The sequence below is a fragment of the Scomber scombrus genome, chromosome 3 (assembly GCF_963691925.1).
Source record: "Scomber scombrus chromosome 3, fScoSco1.1, whole genome shotgun sequence".
In the NCBI taxonomy this organism is placed as follows: domain Eukaryota; kingdom Metazoa; phylum Chordata; class Actinopteri; order Scombriformes; family Scombridae; genus Scomber; species Scomber scombrus.
Window position 1 is genome coordinate 402,443 of NC_084972.1, and position 25,054 is coordinate 427,496.

Below are 25,054 nucleotides of genomic sequence, written 5' to 3' on the forward strand. Positions count from 1 at the left end.
ACAACCAAAAACTTAATAATAAAAGGTAACGGGTGTTTTATTTTGTGAAAATGACTGGAAGTGCGTTACTTGCTACGGCTAACTCCAAATTCGCAAGAACAAAACTTTAAACAGGTGTTATTTGGACAAATTAGCGTCACATTGTGGATCTAAAGGGCTACCTTCTCGCCTAAAAAGGTTAGAAATGTCGATAAAGTGGTATATTTATAGAGTTAGAGCTAAAATGAAAATCCGCTTCAGCCTGCTGATTTCAGCTCGGGTAGGGACGAAATGCATTATGGGTTATCGTGTAGTTTACTACAGTGTAAACGGTCTGCTTACTATCTGGTCGTTTAGTGTGTAGTGTGTAGTATAGAAATATGTAGTATAGAAGTATGTAGTATGTAGTATGTGGTTTCGAACACAGCCTAGGTGTTCTGAGGAATCGCTCAAACTGTAGGTATTTTGTCCAGCCACTCAACTGTGAACATGTGATTCACGAGCAAGTACCACAGCACCATCGTGATACGTTTGACAAATTCATTAAAACGATTTGAATGAATCGTTTGTGCTCTTGATGCGGTATGGGGAGGCCGTATGAAAGATCCACTGCAGCGCCCGGGCAGCAAGGAACCCCCAAAAATGGTCGAAGTGACGAGATAGGACGACATTTAGGTTACGTTGAACATGTGAAAGGGGCTTTGATAATGAAATGGTCGTAGTGACGGGATAGAACGACAGGCAGGTTATGTTAAACGTGTGAAAGGGGGTTGTCTGAGCTGGCCATTTGGCGGAGAATGATCATCCACCATGGAACCCCCAAAATTGGCTTGCATGGTTCTGTCTGCTCAAGTTGCGGGAGTGGCTCTTGGGGGCAGTGACATCCCGGTGTCACTGCCCGGGAGAAATGAGCTGCAGGGATCAGTGTAGTCGAATAGTTTTAGTTCAATGTGGCTGAGGTTGATAGGGAATGCATCCTAAGCAGGAATCATTGGAGGCGGGTGGCAGTTCGGTGTGGTGGAGAGTTACCTGGACTGTTGAGGCAGCTGAGGAGGGGAGAGTTGAAGCTGCTGCTCCAGCGGCTATGCCCGTTGCTTCCCTTGTTTTTTTTAACCTCACTGGTGGAGGAAAGGAAGCCGCAGATCTACTGGGAGTGTCACATCAGGGGAGCGTGAGTTGAATAGCCCAGGAGGCCGGTATGTGCACCGCTGAACGCAGCGGCTCTGCCGGGACGCTTGGCTGAGATCTGCTGCTGGGTGACGAGAGGAGAACCGGTTTCACACCAATCTCCAGTCAAATCGGACGGGTTAATCTGCAGTTCGTGATCCGTTGTGAGTTGGCTCTTGGAGTAATAGTCGTAGCATTTGTTTATGCAATTATGCGGGAAGTATGATCTGTTTCTGGGATGACCATGAAAGCTTGACTGAGACTGCCTGCACGTGAAACTTGAATACGAGGGCAAAAGAGGGGGAAGTGGGTTAGGTTTGTTTATATAGGAGCCGTAAGGGGTGTAATTGGGGTGTGTTCCCGCTCCTGAAACTGCGCTTCACAAGCTTCGATTCAAGAGATAGGGACATCTTCCCACAAGAAAGTTGAATACATCAACATAAATAGCTGCTACATAACAAACGCAAAGAAATAGCAGAAGTGATAGTGAATATGTTTCTAATTTCCTCATGTTATGTGTTCTGAACCCCTTCCCTGTAGATCCTATTTTTGGCTGGTTTAACATTCATCATTGGCTTCAGGAGGACAGCCCACTTCTTCTTCCAAAGACACAAGTTTCGAGGTTCTTTTTTCTTCCTGGGAGGTGTATCCCTGGTGCTGTTCCGCTGGCCAATAATTGGTATGCTGGTGGAGAGTTACGGCTTTGTGCTTTTATTCAGGTAAGCTCACTAAGGGTGTTTCTAAAACAGGAAAAAATGCTTCATATGAATGTTTTCCCAATAAACATGATACAGAACTTTTCCCAGAAATACTAGAATAGAGGTCATCAAGAGGTTTAATGAGCCATGGTAGTCCTCCATCTCCCACATAAACAGGCAAAACACTGAGTTATAACTGAGCAGTTGGATGTAGTATGTTGCAAAGTGAACAGCCATGCATACTGGTACTGCACTCTGGCACTTCTCAAATTGGATGCAAAAGATTAGCATTGATGATAAAACCTAATGAGCGAAAAACAACATTAAATACAATGTGCATACACATATAATAGTATATAATTAAGAGTTTTTAATTTCAGAAGCAATGGAGATATACAACAAAGAGGAATAAAATATATCAGTGCATAAGTAAGTAACCGGATGATAAGCAAAGCAGGAAACTGGAAGTGTTGCTGGTCTTCAAAGCCTTCCAGAGGATGAAAATTTGTGTCAGGGATGGCTGAAGTACATTCTTTGGACACAATCTTCTCTTAGTGAGTGGTGTGTTGCTTTGGGACATTTTAGAGCCAACGATCTGTTTAAGACTCTGTATATATTATATTCAGCTAAAGAAATATAATATATATGTGCTAAGCTAGCAACCTATGGCTGGTTCTTCCCTTTTCTTCAGGATAAAACTCCACTTCATAGACCTTTATACACTATCTTATGTCTCCAGCTAAACTGCTGCATTCAGATTAGCTGGGGGTGAATGTGGGGGCCACACCTCCAGCCATTTGGAGTAGATGGTGTTTGCTCTCTGCATTTTTGAGAAGTCAAAGTCTAATAAATGTTAACCAATCCATATGCAAGATTAATGTGCTTATCTATCCTCTTCCATGGGAACAGTACAACAGCATTTATATCACTAAAAAGATGCATCAACTCCAATGGAGCCACACCTTTGTTTAGTCTGAGATCGTTTGAGAAAATGTCCTCACAGTATGACTCGTTTACAACTTGTTACTCCATTTTTAAAGCATTAAGCTTGTTACTGTTTGTGGTGATTTTGTAAAGCTAATTCGATCATTGGGCTGTTCATGATGTACGTAGGTTTTGTCTTCATCAGTGTGTGAGTGTAACTCATTACCAAGACCTCCCTGAACAGAGACAGTATATAGACACACTTTATCACATGATCAAGGATAGTATTGACACCTGACATGGGGCGGCTGTGGTTCAGGAGGTAAAGCGGTCGTCCACCAATTGGCAGTTTGATTCCCAGCTCCTCCAGTCTACATGTCGATGTGTCCTTGGGCAAGATACTTAACCCCAAATTGCTCCCGTTGCTGTGCCAACGGTGTATGAATGTGTATGTTAATCTCCTCCTAATGAGCAGGTTGGCACCCTGTGTGGTAGCTCTTGTCATCAGTGTATGAATGTGTGTGAATGGGTGAATGAGACATGTAATGTAAAAGCGCTTTGAGTGGTCGTAACGACTAGAAAATTGGTTTATAAGTACATTCCATTTACCATTTACCATGATGATACCTGAGACCACTCAGTTCGCCAAAGAGGACTGTGATGCAGTGAGGGTTTTGAGTTTAGTGACACATTGTTAATATTTTTAGGTATCTGCTGTTTTTTACATGTTATCACAGTGTCATGTTTCTCTGTGTAGGTCCTTCTTCCCCATGGCCTTGGGTTTTGTACTGTCAGCTGTGAATATCCCTTTCCTCAGTGGAGTAAGTATGTTTTGTTCTCAGTTTAGTAGATTAACACTTAATATGCTTTAAAAGACATTCATTTACGAATTCCTCAGGGATTGTCAAGACAGGGATAATACAACTACTGTTTTGTTTTTTCCCAGTATTTCTCCAGCAGCTCCTCCATGGTCTGAGCAGAAGATTGTAATACCAGAAAACTGATGAGTGACTGCTTGTTAATGTTAGATATTAAAATATACAGTGTACTGGATTGTGGGCTGTGAGGTAACGATGAATACTGTAAACAAGCAGTCAAATTGTAAGCTGGTTAAAAGCTATTTTTGGATAGGGTATTTTTAAACCTTTTAATATTGATATTTAAAACATTTTTGAATGAAAATTAAACCATTCACCACACACGCTTATTCCATGTTAGATTATTTCAGATCTTCATTTGAGTTATTTTATGGTTACATTTTGGTTTCTATGGCTGCATCAAATATTCTACATGTCCATTTCCCCCTAAATTACCTTGACATTCTCTGGAAATTGAGATCTCTATTATAAAAGTTATAATGGGGGGGGGGGCGCACAACTATACTGCTAGAGTTGATGAAACAAATCAGATCCAGTCAAACATGTTAAACATTATTAACAGACAAAGGCTCAATATGTTTTCCTTTTCAAAAGATGAATCCTTTTTCATTTTAAATGATAAGACATCTACAATAATCATCCGTCAAAGGAAGGTGAGAATGGAGACTGCCAGTTGTTGAGAAATTGTCTTCTTTCTGCCACTATTCCAAATTTTAGACAGTTCTGTAGTTTTGTTCACACTGATACAATTGATGTAAGCTCCAACAATCCATAGAGCAAGAATAGAATAGAGCAGTACACAATCATATGTTAGAATACTGTATCTCTGATTAGTAACAGTGAAATATGGGACAACTGATGGATATATTCTATGCAATTTACTTGAAGTGTACAGACTTAAATTGTATTAGCTGATATATGCTATTAACTGAGTTTTTAGGATAACATATTTTAGATATGTGTCCAATTTAGTTTGGACACATATGCAATGTTGAAAAAGAAGGCTTTTCTGGTTAAATAAAATAAAATAAATAAAAATGTAGTTTACACATTCCTTTGTAGCAGTATTATTTATGAATGTTTGCAAATGTTCTTCTTTTACTTTAGGGTCCAAAATTAACAGCAACAAAGACTGGATAGCAAAGGAAAATAAAGCAAGTACAAACTGTAAACTTAGTGTATTCGAAAAGGTAAATAAGTCTGACATCAAAAGTTAAAAGTTAAAAGTGACTTTATTTATGGAGCATACACACAAGCAGTTAAGTGTTTTACACAGGTACTTAATTTAATAAATACAACATAGATAACATTCATTATATTACAAATGATTAGAAAACAATAACAGATAATAATTTTCAACAAGTATGGAGTCTCATGTATGAATTTTTGTAAAGTGAGTGGAGTCACAGAATTAAAAAATAAAATAAAACTTATATTTGTATTGTCTTATTTTAGTTCTGTCTTTGTGTGTGTGTGTGTGTGTGTGTGTGTGTGTGTGTGTGTGTGTGTGTGTGTGTGTGTGTGCGCGCGCATGCATGTCTGCATTTAAGTGTCTGCTTTTGTTTGCATGTGTGTGTATCTAACTGTGTGTGTCTGTGACAGATGTGCATGTGGGTATGTGTTTGTATGTGAAGGTTTAGGGGTATGTATAAAGTGGGTGGGTGAGGATAATATAATACCTGTGTTGACTGAATGAACTGAACTGAATGTGATTGTATGGAAGTTTGTGGTTGGGCAATTTAAGTCGACCAAATTAATGCAATGTAATTTGTAGAAGGAATGATAATTATTGTGCCCACCCCTGCTCACTTTAATAAAAATAATAACAATAATAAGTCATTAACGGGAATGTCATGGAAATTGTCTGAAAACACTTACCACAATTATGAAAAATACACACTGCTGGGTTGAAGATTAAACAATTATTATTGTACAATAAGAAGACAGCATACATACAGAATCGCATCAGCTCATTTCAACGAGCAAAGAGTATGCCTAAACAATTAGAGTTTCTAAAAGAACAAAGAAATCATCTGTGATTGGTCAACCATATCAACCTATATGATTTTACCCAATAGAAGATGACCATCGAGCGGAACATATATGCATATGCACATCTTACATTCATGCAGCCCCAAAACAAGAACATTCCTTCGTAAAATAATTTCTCAACACCTTAATAGGATCTCCCACGCCTTCTACCTTAAGATAACAACACACATTCCATAAGACACACGGTGTATGAGGCAAAAAAGTGATTTTACATCCACATTCTTAGATTAAAATGATCAAACCAATTGTTAATCCGTCTTCACATTGCAACATTAACTGTGTGATGGGAGATTGTTGAGTTAATCAGGAGAGCTCTTTGATTCTTTCAGTCCCAGATCAGCGGAAAAGAGTCACAGGCAGAAGTAGTGCTACAATTAAGCTGCTATGCTTGGTGTTTGTAAATCCAAAAACCTGAAACTCATCAGCAGACCCTGAAAAACTGAACTCCAGGTAATACTTTTTTTAATCATGCGAGGTTAACTCAGTCATTATGATGATTTTGGGAGCTGCAAACATCTTAAATAATTGAACTCAAGTCCTTAAGTAACACAATTCTTGGCCCATTACTTTTTCATGAGGTGCCAACTGTGACTTGGATTAGATTGAGACTGTTATAACCTGTTTTGTTGTTTATGACATAAAGGCTACATTCTTCAGTTCTTTAACCCACCCTGAAAGGAGCTGTGATAAAAAAAATAAGGCTCTTTAGTAACATCTGGTGGTAGATGTGGGAAACTACAAATAAGATCAAGTCTAACCTCCTATGTTTTTTGGGGGGTGATGAAATTATGTGTTATGTGTTCAAATTTTACTCGTAAATTTCAAGCATTTCAAGCGAGCTAATCTTTGCTGTGCTGTATAAATATAAATATAAGCTTCATGCTGCCTAAGTTAGCTACTAAAATTGAATATCTGTCTAACAGAGTCAATGCCAATCTCAGCATTGAAGATATGCCTGTCTGAAGTGCTGCGTAGCTTTCAAATGCTGCAAAGACATTAACACTCAGGTTCTGGGGTGAACAGAAGGGTACAGCACATGGTGGCTTGTTATAGATTCTGAAAAAAACAATCAACTGAAATCTGTAGCATAAAAGCTCCCATCTTATATTGGTAAACATATCCATACAATTTTAATTTATCATTCTGGCGATGTAGGCATTGTACATGTTCTACCCATACAAGTCAAATAACACAGTTTTATGCTCTTTTATTCTAATTTCTACACAAACCACTTTGGTCTATTCATAGCACACAGCACGTATGCAGGTGCAACATACAATGATACAATAATCTTTCAGATGCTCACAGAGGGTTTTAAGTCATTTCAGGGACTGCATTAAATCTAACTGTATGGAGCTAAATAATGGAGCCAGGATGCTGACTTTAATATTTGGCAGAATCTTTAACAGAATCTTTGGCATTGTAAAAAGAATTTGGCATTGCAATAACAACTTTTGGCATTGAATATAACATTTGGCATTGTAACAAAAGTTGTATTGATACTGAAACAAGTATTGGCATTGAAAAATGTTCCACTGGTGAGGATAATATAATACCTGTGTTGACTGAATGAACTGAACTGAAAGTGATTGTATGGAAGTTTGTGGTTGGGCAATTTAAGTCGACCAAATTAATGCAATGTAATTTGTAGAAGGAATGATAATTATTGTGCCCACCCCTGCTCACTTTAATAAAAATAATGACAATAATAAGTCATTAACGGGAATGTCATGGAAATTGTCTGAAAACACTTACCACAATTATGAAAGAATACACACTGCTGGGTTGAAGATTAAACAATTATTACTCAATTAATTTATCAAGATGAACAGTGCATCAGTAGATGATCACCCATTACTCTAGAAGAGTTGAGAAAAGTGATTACATCAATGAATAAAGGGAGATCTCCAGGCCTGGATGGATTACCACCAGAATTGTATGACACTTTCGGCCTCAACATGGCTTTTTGCTGCTCAATATGCTCAATTTTTCCATCAGCTCAGGTTCTTTTTCTACTAGTTCAAATGTAACCATTATTTCTCTTTTGCTGAAAAAGGACAAATCTCCAATTGACTGCTCTTCTTATAGGCCTTTAAGTCTGTTAAATTGTGAAATCAAACTTTATGCTAAGGTGTTAGCAACCAACCCAGTTGGAACATTACATGCTTCATTTGGTCCATCATGATCAAACTGGGTTCATTAAATCAAGACTAGCATCCAATACTGTTTGTCGTCTGCTTCATGTCATAGATTCAGCCTCGGGTTCTAAAGATCAAAGTGCTATCCTCTCACTAGACGCTGAGAAGGCTTTTGACCGGCTAGAGTGGCGCTATCTATGGTCTGTACTTCATCATATGGGATTCAGTGAAGTTTTTAATTTCAATGATTAAGTTATTATATGTCAATCCATCTGCAGTAGTCATAACAGGCAACATCTGCTCATCCAGGTTCTCAGTTTCAAGATCTTCGCGTCAAGGTTGCCCACCATCTCCACTTTTATTCTCTCTCTCTGGAGCCTCTTGCTCAAGCAATTCGTCAGTCAGAACTCATTGAGCCAGTCATTATACATGACACATTGCATTATATCTCTTTGTACGCGTACAATATTTTGATTTTCGCTAAAAATCCACCTAAACGGCGACGAAACAGCATACAGGGAGGAGGTCCAGAGTCTCGTAGCCTGGTGTTCAGCAAACAACCTGTTGCTGAACACTAGCAAAACCAAGGAGATGGTGATGGACTGGAGGAGGAAGAGAGTGGACCCCGTCCCACTCCAGATAGACAGTGTCTGTGAGGAGAGAGTCTCTTCTTTCAGGTGTGCATGTAGCTGACGACTTAACATGGCACACCAAGACTTCTGAAAAAATGCCACCTGGAGGCAAAGCTGCTGCAGACCTTCTATCGCTCTACGATAGAAAGCGTGACGGTGTACTGCATCACGGTGTGGTATGCTGGCTGCACAGCCAAGGACAGAAAAGCCCTGCAGGGGGTCATCAAGCCCTCTGCCGTCCCTGGAGGACATTGCAGACTCTCGGGGGCTAAACAGGGCAAGGAAGATCCTGTCTGACCCATCTCACCCCGGCCAAGGCCTCTTCAAACTTCTGCCCTCTGGCAGAAGATACAGGGTCCTGAAGAGCCGCACAAACCGGCTCAAAAACACTTTCTGTCCCTGGGCCATCAGGCTCCTGAACAGTTAACCACCCACCCCCAGCACCTCTACTCAGCACCTTTGATACAGTACTGTATTCAACACCTACCTCAGGTTACATAGGCATAAGTGCAATTTCAATCAGGAGAGACCAGAGATAAAGTAAAATGTTTATTATACAGATGATATTAATGATTAGGTATTGTCATAGTCTTTGGCGCTTGGACTCTGCAGGGAGAATTTCTGAATCGAAGGACGTAAGTCCTGAGCATCAGCATGATAGATCCCCCCATGGAGTCCAGACACTGGTGGTGGTGGCTGATGACTTCGATCAATCATCTCGGGCCAGATAACAACAAGTCATCTTAAGGCTGAAACTGATCGGGCTGATGAAGTTGAAGTGTTGCTTTGAGGAATATGAAGACTGGGTGGTGATGGGGAGGTGGTGGGTTGCGCAAAACAGCATCAAGAGAGCACCTGAGCAGAGAGGAAGAACATTTAAATAGACAGCTGCAATATGATAGGCTGACAATGAAGGTGTGTCACTGTGCTATTGGTTAGACTTGAACAGGTGATGTGAACAGCTGATGTATCAATTGATGCTCCAGAAATAACAGCAAGGAAAATGAGCTTTGACAGAGATCAGTATGAGCTGTAAGAAGGATCAGGATGACTAAAGAATGAGAAATAAAACTATGATGTGAGCATACAAAGTGGTACAAGGTGGTCTTCCTGTCTGAACTTTCGCTAAGCTTCATATGTGCAATAGACTGTGACTGTGTATGTGTGTTTGTGTGTGTGTAAATAGCTTTTTAAGTAGTTCATTGTTCTTATGTATAATAGTTAAATGTATTTAGACTTCTTTATTTTTATTCTGACTTTATTTTGCACTTATTTTCTTTTTAATCATTATTGATTATTTATTATTACTATTGATTTAGATATTCTTTCTTTCTATTATTGAAAAAAATGTGTTGCAAGAACAATCAGTTTGGGGATACTGCAGAATTGTTATTATTGAGGAAATAATATATAAAAGAATATAGGAGGTTGTTTTATTTACAATAATTAGTTTATTGATATAGTCGGACTATTATTAAATGAAAGAAAATGATGAATTAAGGATTTTATATAGATTTAATTGTGACAGGTTTACCATGGGTGCTAATACAGTCATCAGAAAAATCTCAAGGGCCCAGCTAAGGTTATGTATGAAAAATATGGCAGTACAGCCATACAGTTTTTACAGAAGAGTGGTAAGAATTTGGGGTTTTCTAAAAGTGGGACTTTTCATCATGCCTCACGCCGAACTTTGAGAAACAAGACGGGTTAAAATGAAGAAAGCTAAAGTTTGTGCTTGTAAGAAGATTAATGGTAAGTGGTCTAAGCAGCTTGAAAGTTTGAAGTTGTGGGAGAAAGAAGCAGATAATAAAGACAACACTGCGAAAGCATGTAGAAACATTAAAGCTTTTGTCTCTTTGTGTCTGGATGATGCACATGATAAAATTGCAAAGTTGACTCCTAGAGCTCTTGTTTATGAGGTTACAGGATCAAGATATCAAGTGCAGAGGATGCATTGCAAGGTGTCAAGAAAGTATTTACGATGGGATTTTCTTGTTTTGGGGTTGTATGTCCAGTGTAGTATGTACACATACATGTATGTTCTGCTCCGTGGTCATCTTCTATTGGGTAAAATCATATAGACTGATATGTTTGACCAATCACAGATGATTTCTTTGTTCTCTTAGAAACTATAATAGTTTAGGCATACTCTTTACTCGTTGAGATGAGCTGATGTCATTTTGTATGAATGCTGTCTCCTTATTGTACAATAATAATTGTTTAATGTTCAACCCAGCAGTGTTTGTGTATTATTTCATATTTGTGGTAAGTGTTTTCAGACAATTTCCACGACAAGGGAATATCTTTTAGAAAAATGGTGTTAATCCCTCTAATACAGTTCAGAGACTTGTGGAATCAATGCAAAGGTGCATTAAAGCTGTTCTGTTAGCATGTGGGGGGCCCAACACCATACTAAGACACATTATGTTGATTTTCCTTTCATTTGTCCCCTGTCTGTATTACTTATCAATTACAAATTACTCCCACTTTAATATGTTCATTCTGCGACAAGCAGTGCTTAGGAATGTATATGCATATGATCTGGGAGTGTCCTAATCAACAATTTATGGCCGCAGGTTGCTGCATCTCTATCATATACTCTGAGTATTGGGTACTTTTTCTCCAGACACCCTATTGTAAAATGATGATCCATCACTTAAGCAGGACATTGTCTGTGATCAGAGTGTTGTGTGCTGAGGGAACTCACAGTAGCAGCAAGACCTGCTATACTGGCACCCCAAAAGACCTCAACGCATATTATGATAGATCCGCAGCAGCTTCAGCCAGGCATTGGCACATATGCTGTGGGAAATCACTGCGATGCACCATAAACAAACAGCATTTGAGGTGCTCCACACTCAGACAGGGAAGCAGATCCAGCTGATGCAAACTCGGTCGGGGACTGCATCACCATCTCTTCTACCTCCCTCACTCTCCACATAAAATGTTGGAAACAAATGACTCCCAGACCTTCCTGGAGACATTTGAGGCAGGGAAAATCCAAGCCACGGTGGTTGGCCACCCAGCCTCCTCTAAGTGGGGTTTCCAGGACCTCAAGAGAGCCACCCTCAACCCATGTCGATCACCATCACCATTTTTGGACCACCAAAACCACCCTGCCGACCATCCCTTTGTCTTTGTCCAGCCGCTGATCAGGCAACTGGAGCTGTAGGAGTCCACTGCCAGGGGGCAGATGCTGAAGCAGGTCATACAGGTCAACAGTTTCTGGAGGATTGGGTGGAGAGGGTGCCCCATGGACCTGGCAGCCACCATCTCCCTTGCGGAGGATCAACTCCTATGCACCACAGAAAATACCCCTGCTCACTCTCTGGCACAACACACCAACTTAGAACTCAGAGAGGACTCTGTAATCTTTCTGATTCCAGCTTCTACAGACACTGCTTTCCGCCCACAAGGGGCTCATAGTGGAAGGAGTGTTGTTGGTGTGGGCAGCCCAGAAACCTCCACAGTGAGTGCCCCCTCATGGAGGCCAGCCAGGTTATTTGCGTTGCTGGCCCACTGAAACCCTTCCCTAGGAGGGATGTACAGCATTCAAGGGTTTTCAAGGGCTGAATCACATCAGGTGATGGTGGATTTAGGCTACACGCACTCTTTAATCCACTAGAACCTGGTTCAGCCTGGGGTTTGGTGGTGGCATTAAGGATGTTAGGTGTATGCATTGGGATGTTCACAGATATCCAGACAGCCAGTGGATATATATATATATATATATATATATATATATATATATATATATATATATATATATATATATATATATATTAGATATAAGGGCAAAGAGTATAGTGTTAAGGCTACAGTTAGCTCACGTCTGATGCACCCCTTGATTTTGGGCATGGATTGGCCTGGGTTTAATAGGCTACTGTGGTGGCTGTGGTTCAAGAGGTAGAGTGGTCGTCCACCGATGGGAAGATTGCGGTTCAATTCCCGGCCCTCCAGTCCACATGTCGATGTGTCCTTGGGCAAGATACTTAACCCCAAATTGCTCCTGTTGCTGCGCCAACGGTGTATGAATGGTTAGTTTCCTCCTGATGAGCAGGTTGGTACCCTGTGTGGTAGCCCAGGCCATCAGTGTATGAATCAAGGCCGCTTTAATGCACGGGCTTACCTGGGCTGAAGCCCAGGGGCCTACCAAGTTCAGGGGCCTATCATTTTGGGGTCATGAATGAGCTGAAAAGTAACATTGTTTTGTAACTTGTCAGGTTTTCTGTCAATCACTTTATTGTGGCTGCTGATTGATCCAAATTACAAGTGACCGACGTGGGCTCTATGGCCTATGGCCCGTGGGCTAACCTATCAGAATGTGTATAGCTAGTTTTGGGGTGTGTCCCTCTATGGTGGAGGGACAGTTTGAGAGAGAGATGTCGGGGAAGAAGTTTGAGAGCAGTGCCCACAAAAAAAAATGGTTTGTAAGACAGAGTTACTTAGGAATATGCCAAAGCTTACAGGATTCTTTAAACCAGCTGCTACTGAAGAGCAGACATCCCGACTCTCCCGGAAGTTCCAGGAGTTTCCCGCATATTGATAGGCTCCCTGATGGACACAAATGAGACACAATCTTCCGGAACCTGGAGCGAGCAAGAGCGTGCACTAGAGAGTGTCTGCCGCGTGTGTGTGTGTGTTTGTGTGACTATCAATGGAGCGCGTGTGAGAGCAAAGCGTCCTGATAGCAAGCAGGGGACTACCTGCGGTGCTGAGGAGGAGGGGGGAAGCACACGAGCACCAGAGAGATGACCAGGCAGCAAACAAGGCAGGGGGAGACGAGTCAGAGGACCCTTATATATATTATATATTATAAATATGCAGTATATGTATAGCCATGTCGCTATCCATAGTGCTGAATGGAGTAAATGGAATGAAAAATGGACTGTACTTATACAGTGCCTTTCTAGTCTTTACGACAACTCGCTTTACATTACAACTCATTCACCCATTCACACACATTCATACACTGATGGCGCAGCAACGGTAGCAATTTGGGGTTAAGTGTCTTGCCCTAGGACACATCGACATGTGGACATTGGAATCTTCCAATTGGAGGAAGACCGCTCTACCTCCTGAGCCACAGCCGCCCCACAGTCTGTGTGCAGGTGCATGTGATTGGTTCACAGGGCCCGCTGAGGCCAGAGAAGAGGCTCCTAATTTGATCTGGTGCTGTTGTTCTTTGCTTATGCTGTTATAATCAATGTTTGTGAAGACAGGTGATTGGTTGGTGATGGTGATGTTTTTCATAATTGAATTGATTTGGCATTATATAAATGAAAATTTAATTGAATTATCACTATAAGTTGCTTTGTGTGGTTGTTATAAAAAGTGCCTTGTGTGTTTTATGCTCAAGTGGGCTCAGTGATATGTTAATAACAATATGATGGTGTTTTCTGGCTCATGGAGGGAAAACTCACTTTTGTATGTCCCGAAATAAACTAATGCATTTTGTGATGTAGATTACCTAGATATTACACTTTTTTTTAAATAATGAGACTTTGTAAATTGGGGGGATGGGGGGGCCTACAAAACCTCTCAGCCCCAGGGCCTAACATTAGGTTAAGATGGCCCTGGTATAAATGTGTGTGAATGAGACATGTAGTGTAAAAGTGCTTTGAGTAGTCATAAAGACTAGAAAAGTGCTATATAAGTGAAATTTAGTGGGAGGGTGACGGCACTGCTGGTTCCCATGTTGCACTCCATGGTAGACTCAAGCAGTCTTGTCTCTCTACACTTTGCCTTCGACCAAGTGATAAAAAACTGATGGTCAGTTGGTATGTCCTGATGCAGTTCAGACATCCACACTTCTCACAGGCACTCAGACAGGAGAGGAAATTACCCAGTTGTTGATACCAAAAAGCTGCCAGGAAATGGTTTTCCTGGCGGCTCATTATAACGTATTGCCTATGTGCCTGGGGTGTAAATAAGAAGATGTTGTCTGTGATCAGATAGTCATGTCTGTGCTGTGTGCTGAGGGAGCTCACTGTGGCAGCGAGACCTGCTATAAACATGTCTCTGAAGAATATAGTGATACTTCCCCTTTGTCAAGGTGCAGTCAATTGGTGCAGGTCTAGAGTAGGCAAAATACCCCCAGATTTCAATATTCCCATAATGTCATTCTCTCTCTCTCTCTCTCTCTCTCTCTCTCTCTCTCTACTACCCCTTTAGAAACCTTTAGTCATGATTTGACACTGAGAAAACCCCTCTTTTGTGAGGATGACAATAGTTTGACTTCTAACACTTTCACTTGGATCGGATTCCATGTTTCCCACTATCTCAATGCTGCAATGCCACTGCATCTGCTAAGCAATGACCTGCTGGAAACCTGAGGCACATGTTATTCATTTATTTATTTTTTTATTATTGTCTCTCCACCTTGTTCCCTGAAGAGAAAAAACATTCTTTTATAATCGTTTAATAACATTATTATTGAGCCTTTAACAGTGACAGTTATTTTCTTTCTCTGCTCTGAATGTACAAATTAAACTAAAATACACTCAGTGAAAATATCAGATCTGACATAGAATAACAACAGACATAATTCATTTTCCGTAACGGAGACCAAAGGAGTTGAAGTTGTATGAGGACACGTCTTGATGTTTCTTGACAGTCTGTGGGAGGACAACCTTTGGGATCCACCATCTTGTCCTGGGAAACTTTCTATCAGCTGACTGGACTTTATCAGCAGGTACATTCCCAGACAATGTTGTTGATGGTAGTATTGATACATGGCTTAAATCTCTCAGAGCTTTGAGTATGACCTGATCTGCAAACAAACAAGACAAAAATTAATAACTTAAAACATTTTCACTCACAGCTTGTTTACACAGAAAATATTTTAGCCTCATGTTTTAGTGGTCTGATGACTTCTATATTGATTATTACAGACCTAATCAATACAATCACTGTATATGCGTAAACACAAACATCCACTATTACTTTACTGTGAACAGCTCCTCAATTTCCTTTGTGAATCACAGTGTGAGATAACACCATCCAAAAAAGCTTTCTATTATGCACACCAAGCACAATGAGTATACTTTATTTAGTCAACTTTCCAGTATGAACACATTTAACAACAGCCACTGTACAGCTGTTGAGTCCTCCATTAATGTCACTACAGCTATCTGCACTGGCTGTACAACGGCTAACAATTTATACATGTTATAATTGATGGGGATCCAACTCCATATTTTTTTAGGACCCATATGATGTGTAAGAAATTGATTATGTGTTCGGCTACGTAGAGTGCTGATTTACTTCTGGGCTCTGTTCCAGATTAGAAAAAACCTCATTCCATATTACATTAACATTTTTAATACACTAATAAAGTAAAAATCCAGTGTTATAAAGGGGCCTTTCTCAACATTATGCTGTGTCTGCTTATTATACACTATATTGGCAAATGTTTTGGGACACATGGCCATTGCACTTACAGGACCTTCAATGACATCCCATTCATTCAGTCAATAGGCATTAATATGGAGTTGGTCACCCCTTTGCAGCTATAACAACTTCTGCTTTTCTGGTCAGGCACTGATGTTAGAAGTTCCTGGCGGCCACCGTATCCACTCCCCCTTTTTCTCGTGTGACATGATCTCCTTGTGGGATCCGCCATCTTGAATCCCCACACGCCTAAACACGCCCACTCACACACACACACACACACACATGCACGCACACACACAAACACACACACACACACACACACACACACACACACACACACACACACACACACACACACACATGTGTAACAGGGTGTAATAGTAAATTCTATCTGTGACGGTGTTAAAAGATTATTAAAATAGTCAAACTGATATTATGGAAAAAACATGGTTAAATGTTAAAAAATGTTTAATTCATTCATTGAGTATTCCATTCTTTATTGTTAAAAAGTAAAATATATAATAGTGTTATCAGTGATCTACATGGTAATCTTGATCTGCGAGTCTGGGATCGATTGTTTTGGTCTCCGCCCACAGTACCCAGGAGAAATCGCGGTAGTTTCCTCATACGAGTAAATGCTCTTATTGAGGAAACATCGTTATCACTCTTTGTGATTATTTCTCCCTGTTTTCAGGTATGTTGTCAGCGGTTCACGCTGTTAAAGTGGCTGTGAGAATGTTATAATATGTTTTGTGTGTTAAGAGAATGTTTATGGAATATTTTGAGTTCAGTTAAGAGTATTTTGCTGAGCACGTGCGTGCGTGTGTGTGGAAGATGTCCCTGCTTGTGTGCAACGTTCAACCAACAACTGCATCGAGTGTTTCTGTCACATGTGAATACATATGTACACTTTGGTAAAAAGTATTTCAAGTTGTTTGTAAATTGTGTATATGTAGAAATATACCAGTAAATGCTCTTATTGAGGAAACATCGTTATCACTCTTTGTGATTATTTCTCCCTGTTTTCAGGGCGCAACATTTTGGAGGCACCGCTGGGATCGGGTGAGACGAGGTTTGACTTCTGCCAGCAACAGACATCCCCGGCTCTCATTCAGTCCCGTTCAACTTACCCAGGCAGGCAGCATCCAGTGACTTACACAGTGGCAGTTCAAGTGTCTACAACACAGAGCACAAGCAATCTGAGGTGAACTTAAGGCACCAGGAGTGCTATTGCCAAGGTTTAGCACACAAACTACTATTGCTACAGTACACTGAGTTGTTGCCACAGTGACAATGGAGTCAACTGAGACAGAGACATTGCAGTTGGAAATAATTGGACTTTTGTGTAAACTGCCAGCAGACAAGCTAAAACAACTATGCGACTCTCTCGCTATTGCTGGAACAGACTTTGAACATGTGGCAGGAAAAAATAGAGCATCATTAATCACAATGATAAGTAACCACCTGCAGAGGGAGGAGTTACAGCAACTTGAGGATATGGGAATGGCAGAGCTCCTGTCCTTCAAAGACGAAATAAGTGAGATCTGTGAGGAGGTAGTTACGACTCAGCACGTCACTGAGCCTCAAGCACCACTAAATAAAGAGCAAAATAGAGAGGACAAGACACAGGGCAACACACCACCAGAAAGCAGGCCCCCTCAGTTACAGCCACTGCCCCCTATAGGAAGTATTAATGGAGGAAATGAACATAAGGCTCAGGTCGCCACACTCCTTCATAGAACATCAGCCTCAGGTACAGGTCTAGGTCAAACCCCTATCCCCTGGCACAAAGAATTTAAAATATCTGGACAAATTGGAGAACCAGGACAAAAAGACCGCCTCACACTTTCCAGCTTAGCCCGGCAGATTGAGCATGGCCTCCTCAAAGGCTTCCCAGAGACTGAAATTGTTGATGCTGTTATAAGAGCCATTGTTCCAGGAATGCAGTTGCGCAGTTACTTAGAGGGGAAAAGTGACCTCACGCTACCAACATTGAGAAGGATACTTCTTTGTCATTACCAAGAAAAGAGTGCGACAGAGTTATATAAGCAGCTGTCATCTGAAGTCCAGGGCACAAAAGAGACTCCTCAAAACTTCCTCATCCGTGCTCTGGATCTAAGGCAGAAGATTCTGTTTGCCTCACAAGAGTCAGAGTCAGGCTTAAGGTATGACCCAGTGCTAGTGCAGATTATGTTCCTTCACTCAGTTATGACTGGCTTGCAGAACGATAATATCAAAAGGGACCTCCAGCCATATCTAGAGCAAGCTAGTGTTTCTGATGAACTCCTGTTTGAGAAACTGAATACTGCATGTGCCTACGAAAGTGAGAGGCAAGACAAGAAAAAAATGACAACACCACAGCGACCTGTAGCCGTTCACTCTGCTCAGTCTGACCACACTCCAGCTGAAAAGAAGGAGAAAACAAGCCAGTCAAGTCACGGTAAGAATCAAACTGATATTCTCACAGACTGCAGGAGATGAAAGCTAACATGTCCCTCTTGAATGAACTTAAGGCTGAAGTGGCTTCCATTAAAGAGTCTATGCAGCAGCCCTCTTACTTACCCAGGCAGCACCCAGATCCATCAGCTGCACCAGACTGCACTCCACATCAGCCAGCACCAGTCCACTATCACCCACCACAGAGACACTGGGCTGCTCCTGTCCCCGCTGCACAACACGGCTATCCTCCACTCAACCAAAGGTTTGGCAACCAACATGCCCCTCCCACATCTGCACCACACCGTAGAGGGAGATGTTATGCTTGCCAGCAGACAAATACTGAAGACTGCATTCACTGCTTCAAGTGTGGCAGTAGTGAACACTTCTCAGTCGGTTGCAGGATGGGAAGATCAGGTTAATTCAGAGGGAGTGGTTTAAACGGGCAAGGGTTACACCAGCGGGGCAGGGAGTGACTGTCTCATCAACAGTGCCCCAAATTTGTGCACACTGTGGTGCACATGGAAGAAATGTGAGGCTGAGACGATGTGCATTATGTAAAGGTGTATTACACTGTTCTAAGGCATGTCAACAAGAACAGTGGGAAGTCCACAGGAATAAATGTTCCACAATCTCATGCAATACAGTCCGAACCACACCACAGAAGAGAAAACAAGTCAAAGTTGCTCCGCTAGTTGGAAAGAAATATCTAATTGACTGCTATATTCAAGGCCAGCAGGTTAGAGCTCTGTGGGACTCTGGCTCACAAGTGACTGTAATGAGTGAACAATGGAAAACAGAGCACTTACCACATGTAACATTGAGGGACATTTCTGAACTTCTTTAAGCTGATGAAACTTTAAACCTCATCGCAGCAAATGGGGGAGACATGCCATACACAGGATGGATAGAGGTGACATTTAAATTAGCTTCAGATGGAGTCCCCACAGCAGAGGTCATTGTTCCCTCCCTGATCATTAAAGGTAACAGTCTTGCTCAACCTATCATTGGCTCAAATGTTATTGGACTGATTGTTGCTACTGAGCTACAGCAGGATAATGCCACCGATAAACAGCAGCTAATCAAAACTGTCCAAGCAGCTTTTCCTGGCTTTGGGATGGATCAAGCTGAAGTTTTTGTAGAACAAATAACTGCTGAGCAACATCCACACGAGTATGTAGTTAAGACGACCAGAGAGAGAGTGCATGTCCCCAAACACACATCTTTAAAAGTAGAATGTCGCGTTTTGACAGCACCATTGCAAGATGAGGCAACACTGATTTTTGAACCTAGTGTTGATCCACAGTGGCCAGAGGGCCTTGAGTTCACTGATACTCTTGTGACGCTGAGGAAGGCAGCAAAACCATTCATAATTGTTGATGTGCAAAATCCAACAGATCATGACATAGTGCTCACTGGCAGAACTATTATTGGGACAGTACAGCAAGTTCAAGCAGTTTACCCAGCGACAATCTTTGAACGGCTCAGCACCACCCCTCCAGTAACAGTGAGTAATGTGGGAGTAAGGAATGAACAAGCCTCTGGTGGTGAATGGGAGCCCCCAGTCGACTTGAACCATCTCAGCCCACCTGAAAAAGAAATAGTGAAACAAATGTTAAAAGAAGGGTCAGACTCCTTCTCTAACTCTGATGATGACATTGGCTGTATTGAGAATCTGCAGCTCGCCATCTCACTGAAAGACACCGCGCCTGTGGCCAAAACTTACCTCTCTGTACCAAAACCATTGTAACAAGAGATGAAGAGCTACCTACATGATCTCATCACACAAGGCTGGGTGCGCAAATCGACTCAGTTAAAAACATTCAGTGTGCAAAGTAAAAGGCTGATGAGTGAATGGGAAAAACTCACCTTGGATGATGATGGCATCTTGCGTCGAAAAACAGCCACACGAACACAGCTCGTTTTGCCAGAAAAGTACAAGACAACTGTTCTAAAGGAGTTGCATGATGATATGGGGCACCAAGGAATTGACCGAACCACCTCACTGGTAAGAGAACGCTTCTTTTGGCCCTATATGCAATGGGATATTGAACATTATGTGGCTCGAAGCTGTTCATGTTTGAAACAAAAGAAGCCCAGGCGAGAGATTAGAGCCCCCCTAACCAACATTGTCACAACCCAGCCCTTTGAATTAGTCTCCATTGATTTTCTACATGTTGACAAGTGTGCAGGCGGGTGTGAGTACATTTTGGTTGTTATTGACCATTTCTCAAGATTTGCCCAAGCTTACGCCACAACCTATAAGTCAGCAAAAACAGTGGCAGATAAACTTTTCAATGATTATGCATTGAAATTTGGATTCCCTCAGCGCATCCATCATGATCAAGGTGGCGAATTTCAAACCAGCTCCTAGCACAGCTGAAAAAGACCTCTGGAGTGTTAGGTTCGCGAATAACGCTGTACCACCCTGAAGGAAATGGACAAGTTGAACACTTCAATCGTACACTCATCCAGATGCTGAGAACACTGACAGAAAAAGAGAAATCAAGCTGGAAAGACTCATTGAACAAGTTGGTTTTTGCATACAACAGAACAAGATGTGAAGTCACTGGCTTTTCTCCTTTTTATCTTCTTTTTGGGAGGACCCCGAGATTGCCTGTCGACATACTCTTCCGCTTGACACCAGCAACAGGTACACCTGACCACAGAGAGTACATGCGAAAGTGGCGAGAAGGGATGCAGGAAGCCTACGAGATCACAAAGAACAACGCAAGAAAGTCAGCTGAAAGAGGCAAAAGAAATCATGATCGCAAAGTGAGGAGCTCAGAGTTGGAACCAGGAGACCGTGTTCTGGTCAGGAACTTGACCCCGAGAGGAGGAACTGGCAAGCTACGCAGCCATTGGGAGGAAATTATCCACAAGGTTGTTCGCAGAGTAAATAAGGATGCCCCAGTTTACGAAGTTGTACCAGAACAAGGAAAGGGGAGAGATAACAGGATACTACATCGCAATCTCTTGCTCCCGTGCGATCACCTGCCCTTGGAAGTTCCCCTAAAAGTCACCAGACCACAGAGAAAAAAACAGACAAATGAGGGGACAACCAATACTCAACAAGAGGATGACAGTGATGAGGACTCAGTGGATGACTGATTCTATTACCTACCTCAACAGCCTCCTCACGATGCACAGCCGCAGGCATGTAATGAAGAGGAACATACTGGCCAGTCAGCAGGCTCTGAACCTACAACAGCACATGACAAACAGGGAGAGGAACAGGAAAGACCGCTACAGCTGGAGGAGGATCACAGCAGGATTGATTTGCTCGACGGGGATGAGACGCTAGAGGGACTGGAAATTCTTGGAGACAATCCTGTACCGCCACCTCTGTCACCCCCTCCACGTGAAAGCCACAGTGACCACCGACAGGAACAAGAGCGGCCGAGGAGGGAACGGCGACCACCAAAGTTATTCACCTATAATGAGTTTGGTAATCCAGTCTGCTACAGTATGGGCGTCCCGGCCAGATCCATGTATAGGTGTAACCCAATGCAACACTACAGAGCCCATCAACCAGTGACCATGTGGCCAGATTCTGTCCAGGCCCCCATTTATCAACCTGTGCTTCTGTACGGGTAACAACAGACATTTAATGGACTGTTTGACATACACATACACATACACATACACTCATGGACTCTTGTGGAACTGAGCACATCATACACATACACTCATGGATCCTTTTTTTGTGAGCTGAATGTACATTTTTACATGCAGTTGTGAGTCTTATTCATGGGCTGTGGAACAGCTGAGTGCTCACACACACATATCCCACTACACTCATGGACTTTTGAGAAAGCGGAGTACACATACATACATATCCCACTTTACTCATGGGCTTACGAGGAAACAGAGTGTTTATACACACACACACTCATACTGGACTGTTACACATTACCTGTTACATTCAACGACTTTGGGTGGGCCGAGTGTCTACATAAGAACTGTTGATAATCTAAATTGCATACTGTGTAACTGCCTTACTCCTTGAATGTCGAGGACGACATCTATGTCGAGGGGGAGTGTGTAACAGGGTGTAATAGTAAATTCTATCTTTGACGGTTTTAAAAGATTGTTAAAATAGTCAAACTGATATTATGGAAAAAACAGGGTTAAATGTTTCCCCCTCCTGTTCTTGTATGGCCGGACTTCGGAGTCCGCCATCTTAAACCCCCATGCTCCTGAACGGCCCACTGTCACATACAACCCCCCCTTCTCTCCCTGCACCCACACAACTGTTTATTTGTACAGTCATACACATCTGTTGTTGTTTTTCTGTTAGTTAAAGTGGTAGGACAAATTATAACTTAATTGATTAATTTGTTAATTTATAATAAATTAATAAATAGTTTTAGCTTTAAAGAGAAGTGTTTTGGGATTTCACTCCTTCACCTTTCCTATTTGATTCTTGATTGAGGCCAATTTGACAGTTTGGTTATTGTTTCCGGCCTTCCCGTTGGTGCCCCAAATTAATAATTAGAATTGATTATTCTTTAATTTCTTGTTAATAATAAATTATTATTTATAATAATTATTAGTCATTATTAATAACCAAACGCATTCCATTCTACTCTTACATAAATGGTTGCCTTGTAGTGAGGCTACCCCCAACACAAAGAAGTGTGAGTCACCAGTCCACAGGAACACATTTCCACTGCTCCAGGGTCCAGTGGCAGCGTGCTTTACACCACTCCATCTGATGCTTGACATTGTGCTCAGTGTAAGGCTTTCATACAGCTACTTGGCCATGGAAACCCATTTCACAAATCTGTTTTTGTGCTAATGTTAAGGAGGTTTGGAGTTATTGCATCAACAGAGCGTTGACGACCTCTACGCGCTATGCACCTCAACACTTATTCACCCTGCTCTGTGACTTCATGTGATCTGCCACTTTGTGGCTGAGTTGCTTCCACTTTTCACGGAATTGATTGACGGTAGAATATGTAGCAGGGAAGACATTTCACAAACTGACTTTTTGCAAAGGTGGAATTCTATTGTTTTCAGATAAGGGCAGAAGTTTTTTGAAAAAGATTCTAATTTTATTTTTTATTTTATTTATAAAATAAATAAAATATATCAGGTATGTAAAAACTATGGAGTCCTAATTCAATCATAATTCAATTATGAAATCTGATAATATTAAATAAATAACCATTTGAAATAATAAAACTTTTTTTTTTTTAAATCAATCCATTATTATGAAATATAATTTCATCTTGCTTACTTTTACAATAACAGGTTATTTCAAAATGGCCTTATTTCATAATGGTGTTTTTCAGCAGAATGACACTGTCTGCCAATCAGAGACAGTAGCCCCATTTCCACTGCAGGAACTTCAGGGTAATTTTACAGGGTTGGTGTGTGTCTCCATTGCAGGAACCTTCCCCGAAGGACAATCTCCCGGAACTTTTACAGGGTCTAACCGAGTCCCTGCCTCGGGGTACGTACTCCGTTCGGCCCCGAAAAGTTCCTGGGTGGGGCTTGAGGTTTACTCTGTACTGATTGGGTTTACTCAAACGGGACGTGGGGTCAACAGAAAGCGCCAAAATAAGCGGCATTTTTAAAAACCCAGCAAAAGAAGAACAGTACTAGAAAGCACACAGCTGGAAAAAAGTTTATAACGTCCACTGTCATGTACACGAACACACAAACCAGAAACGCGGCAACCAGCTCAGCTCCTTCATGTTTACCTCCTCGTTGTCTTTTTTTTGTTATGTTTTCGGCGAGAGGACTTTTGAACTTTTGAACTCTACAGCACCATCTGGTGGTAGAATGTATACAACACTTCACTCATGAATGAACCAACTGTAATGCAAATGAATCCATTAAATTAAACTAAAGGGCTATCAATGCAAGTGAAACAGTCCATCCTTAGGCTGCAAAAAAACACAAAAAATCTCAAGGTTCAAACCATTCATAAAACTCAAGATTAGAAAGGCCAGATTAGGATTTGCCAAAAAAATATCTAAAAACAGACCAACGCAGATCAACCTGTACCAGAATGATGGGAAGAAAACAGTGTGGACAAGCTTGAATGGCTCATGACCCAAAGTATACCACATCATCTGTAAAACAAGGTGAAGGCAGGTTGATGGTTGGGCATGCTGATTCTAATGGCAATAGGTCACTAGTGTTTATTGATGACGTGACAGAGGACAGAAGCAGCCGGATGAATTCTGAGGTGTATAGCGATATACTGTCTGCTCAGATTCACCCAAATTCAGCAAAGTTCATTGGACAACTCTTCACAGTACAGATGCATAATGACCCAAAACATACTGTGAGGGCAACCCAGGAACTTCTTGACGCAAAGAAGTGGAATATTCTGCAATGGACGAGTCAATCACTTGCTGAAGACAAAACTAAAGGCAGAGACCCACGAACAAACAATAACTGAAGACAGCTGCAGTAAAGGCCTGGAAAAGCACCACAAAGTAGGAAACCCAGCATTTGCACATGTTCATGGCTTCCAAACCTCAGGCAGTCATTGCCTGCAAAAGATTCTCGCCAAAGTTTTAAAATGAACTTTTTTATTTATGATTATTTAGTTTGTCCAATTACTTTTGAGCCCTTGAAATAAGTGGACTGTGTATAAAAAACTATATTTTTGTCCAACCCCTTGAATTAAAGCTGAAAGTCTGCACTTCAATCACATCTTGATTGTTTCATTTCAAATACACTGTGGTGGTCTGCAGAGCCAAAATTAGGAAAACTGTGTCACTCACCATATTCATGGA

General features: G+C 41.4%; 1 protein-coding gene across 2 annotated transcripts in view; it reads left to right on the plus strand.

Moving 5' to 3' along the window:
- The window catches only part of golt1a (golgi transport 1A), a 49,085-nt gene that overhangs the window by 4,678 nt on the left and 19,353 nt on the right, over positions 1-25,054 (plus strand). Inside the window, exons 3-5 of one of the 2 annotated variants that reach the window (XM_062415889.1) lie at positions 1,687-1,865; positions 3,526-3,589; positions 3,715-3,748. In XM_062415889.1, coding sequence (XP_062271873.1) covers positions 1,687-1,865; positions 3,526-3,589; positions 3,715-3,744 — 273 coding nt within the window. In that variant the 3' untranslated portion in view covers positions 3,745-3,748. Of the gene's footprint in view, positions 1-1,686; positions 1,866-3,525; positions 3,590-3,714; positions 5,067-25,054 lie in introns of those variants that run through there. The other variant, XM_062415888.1, reaches the window with a different exon arrangement.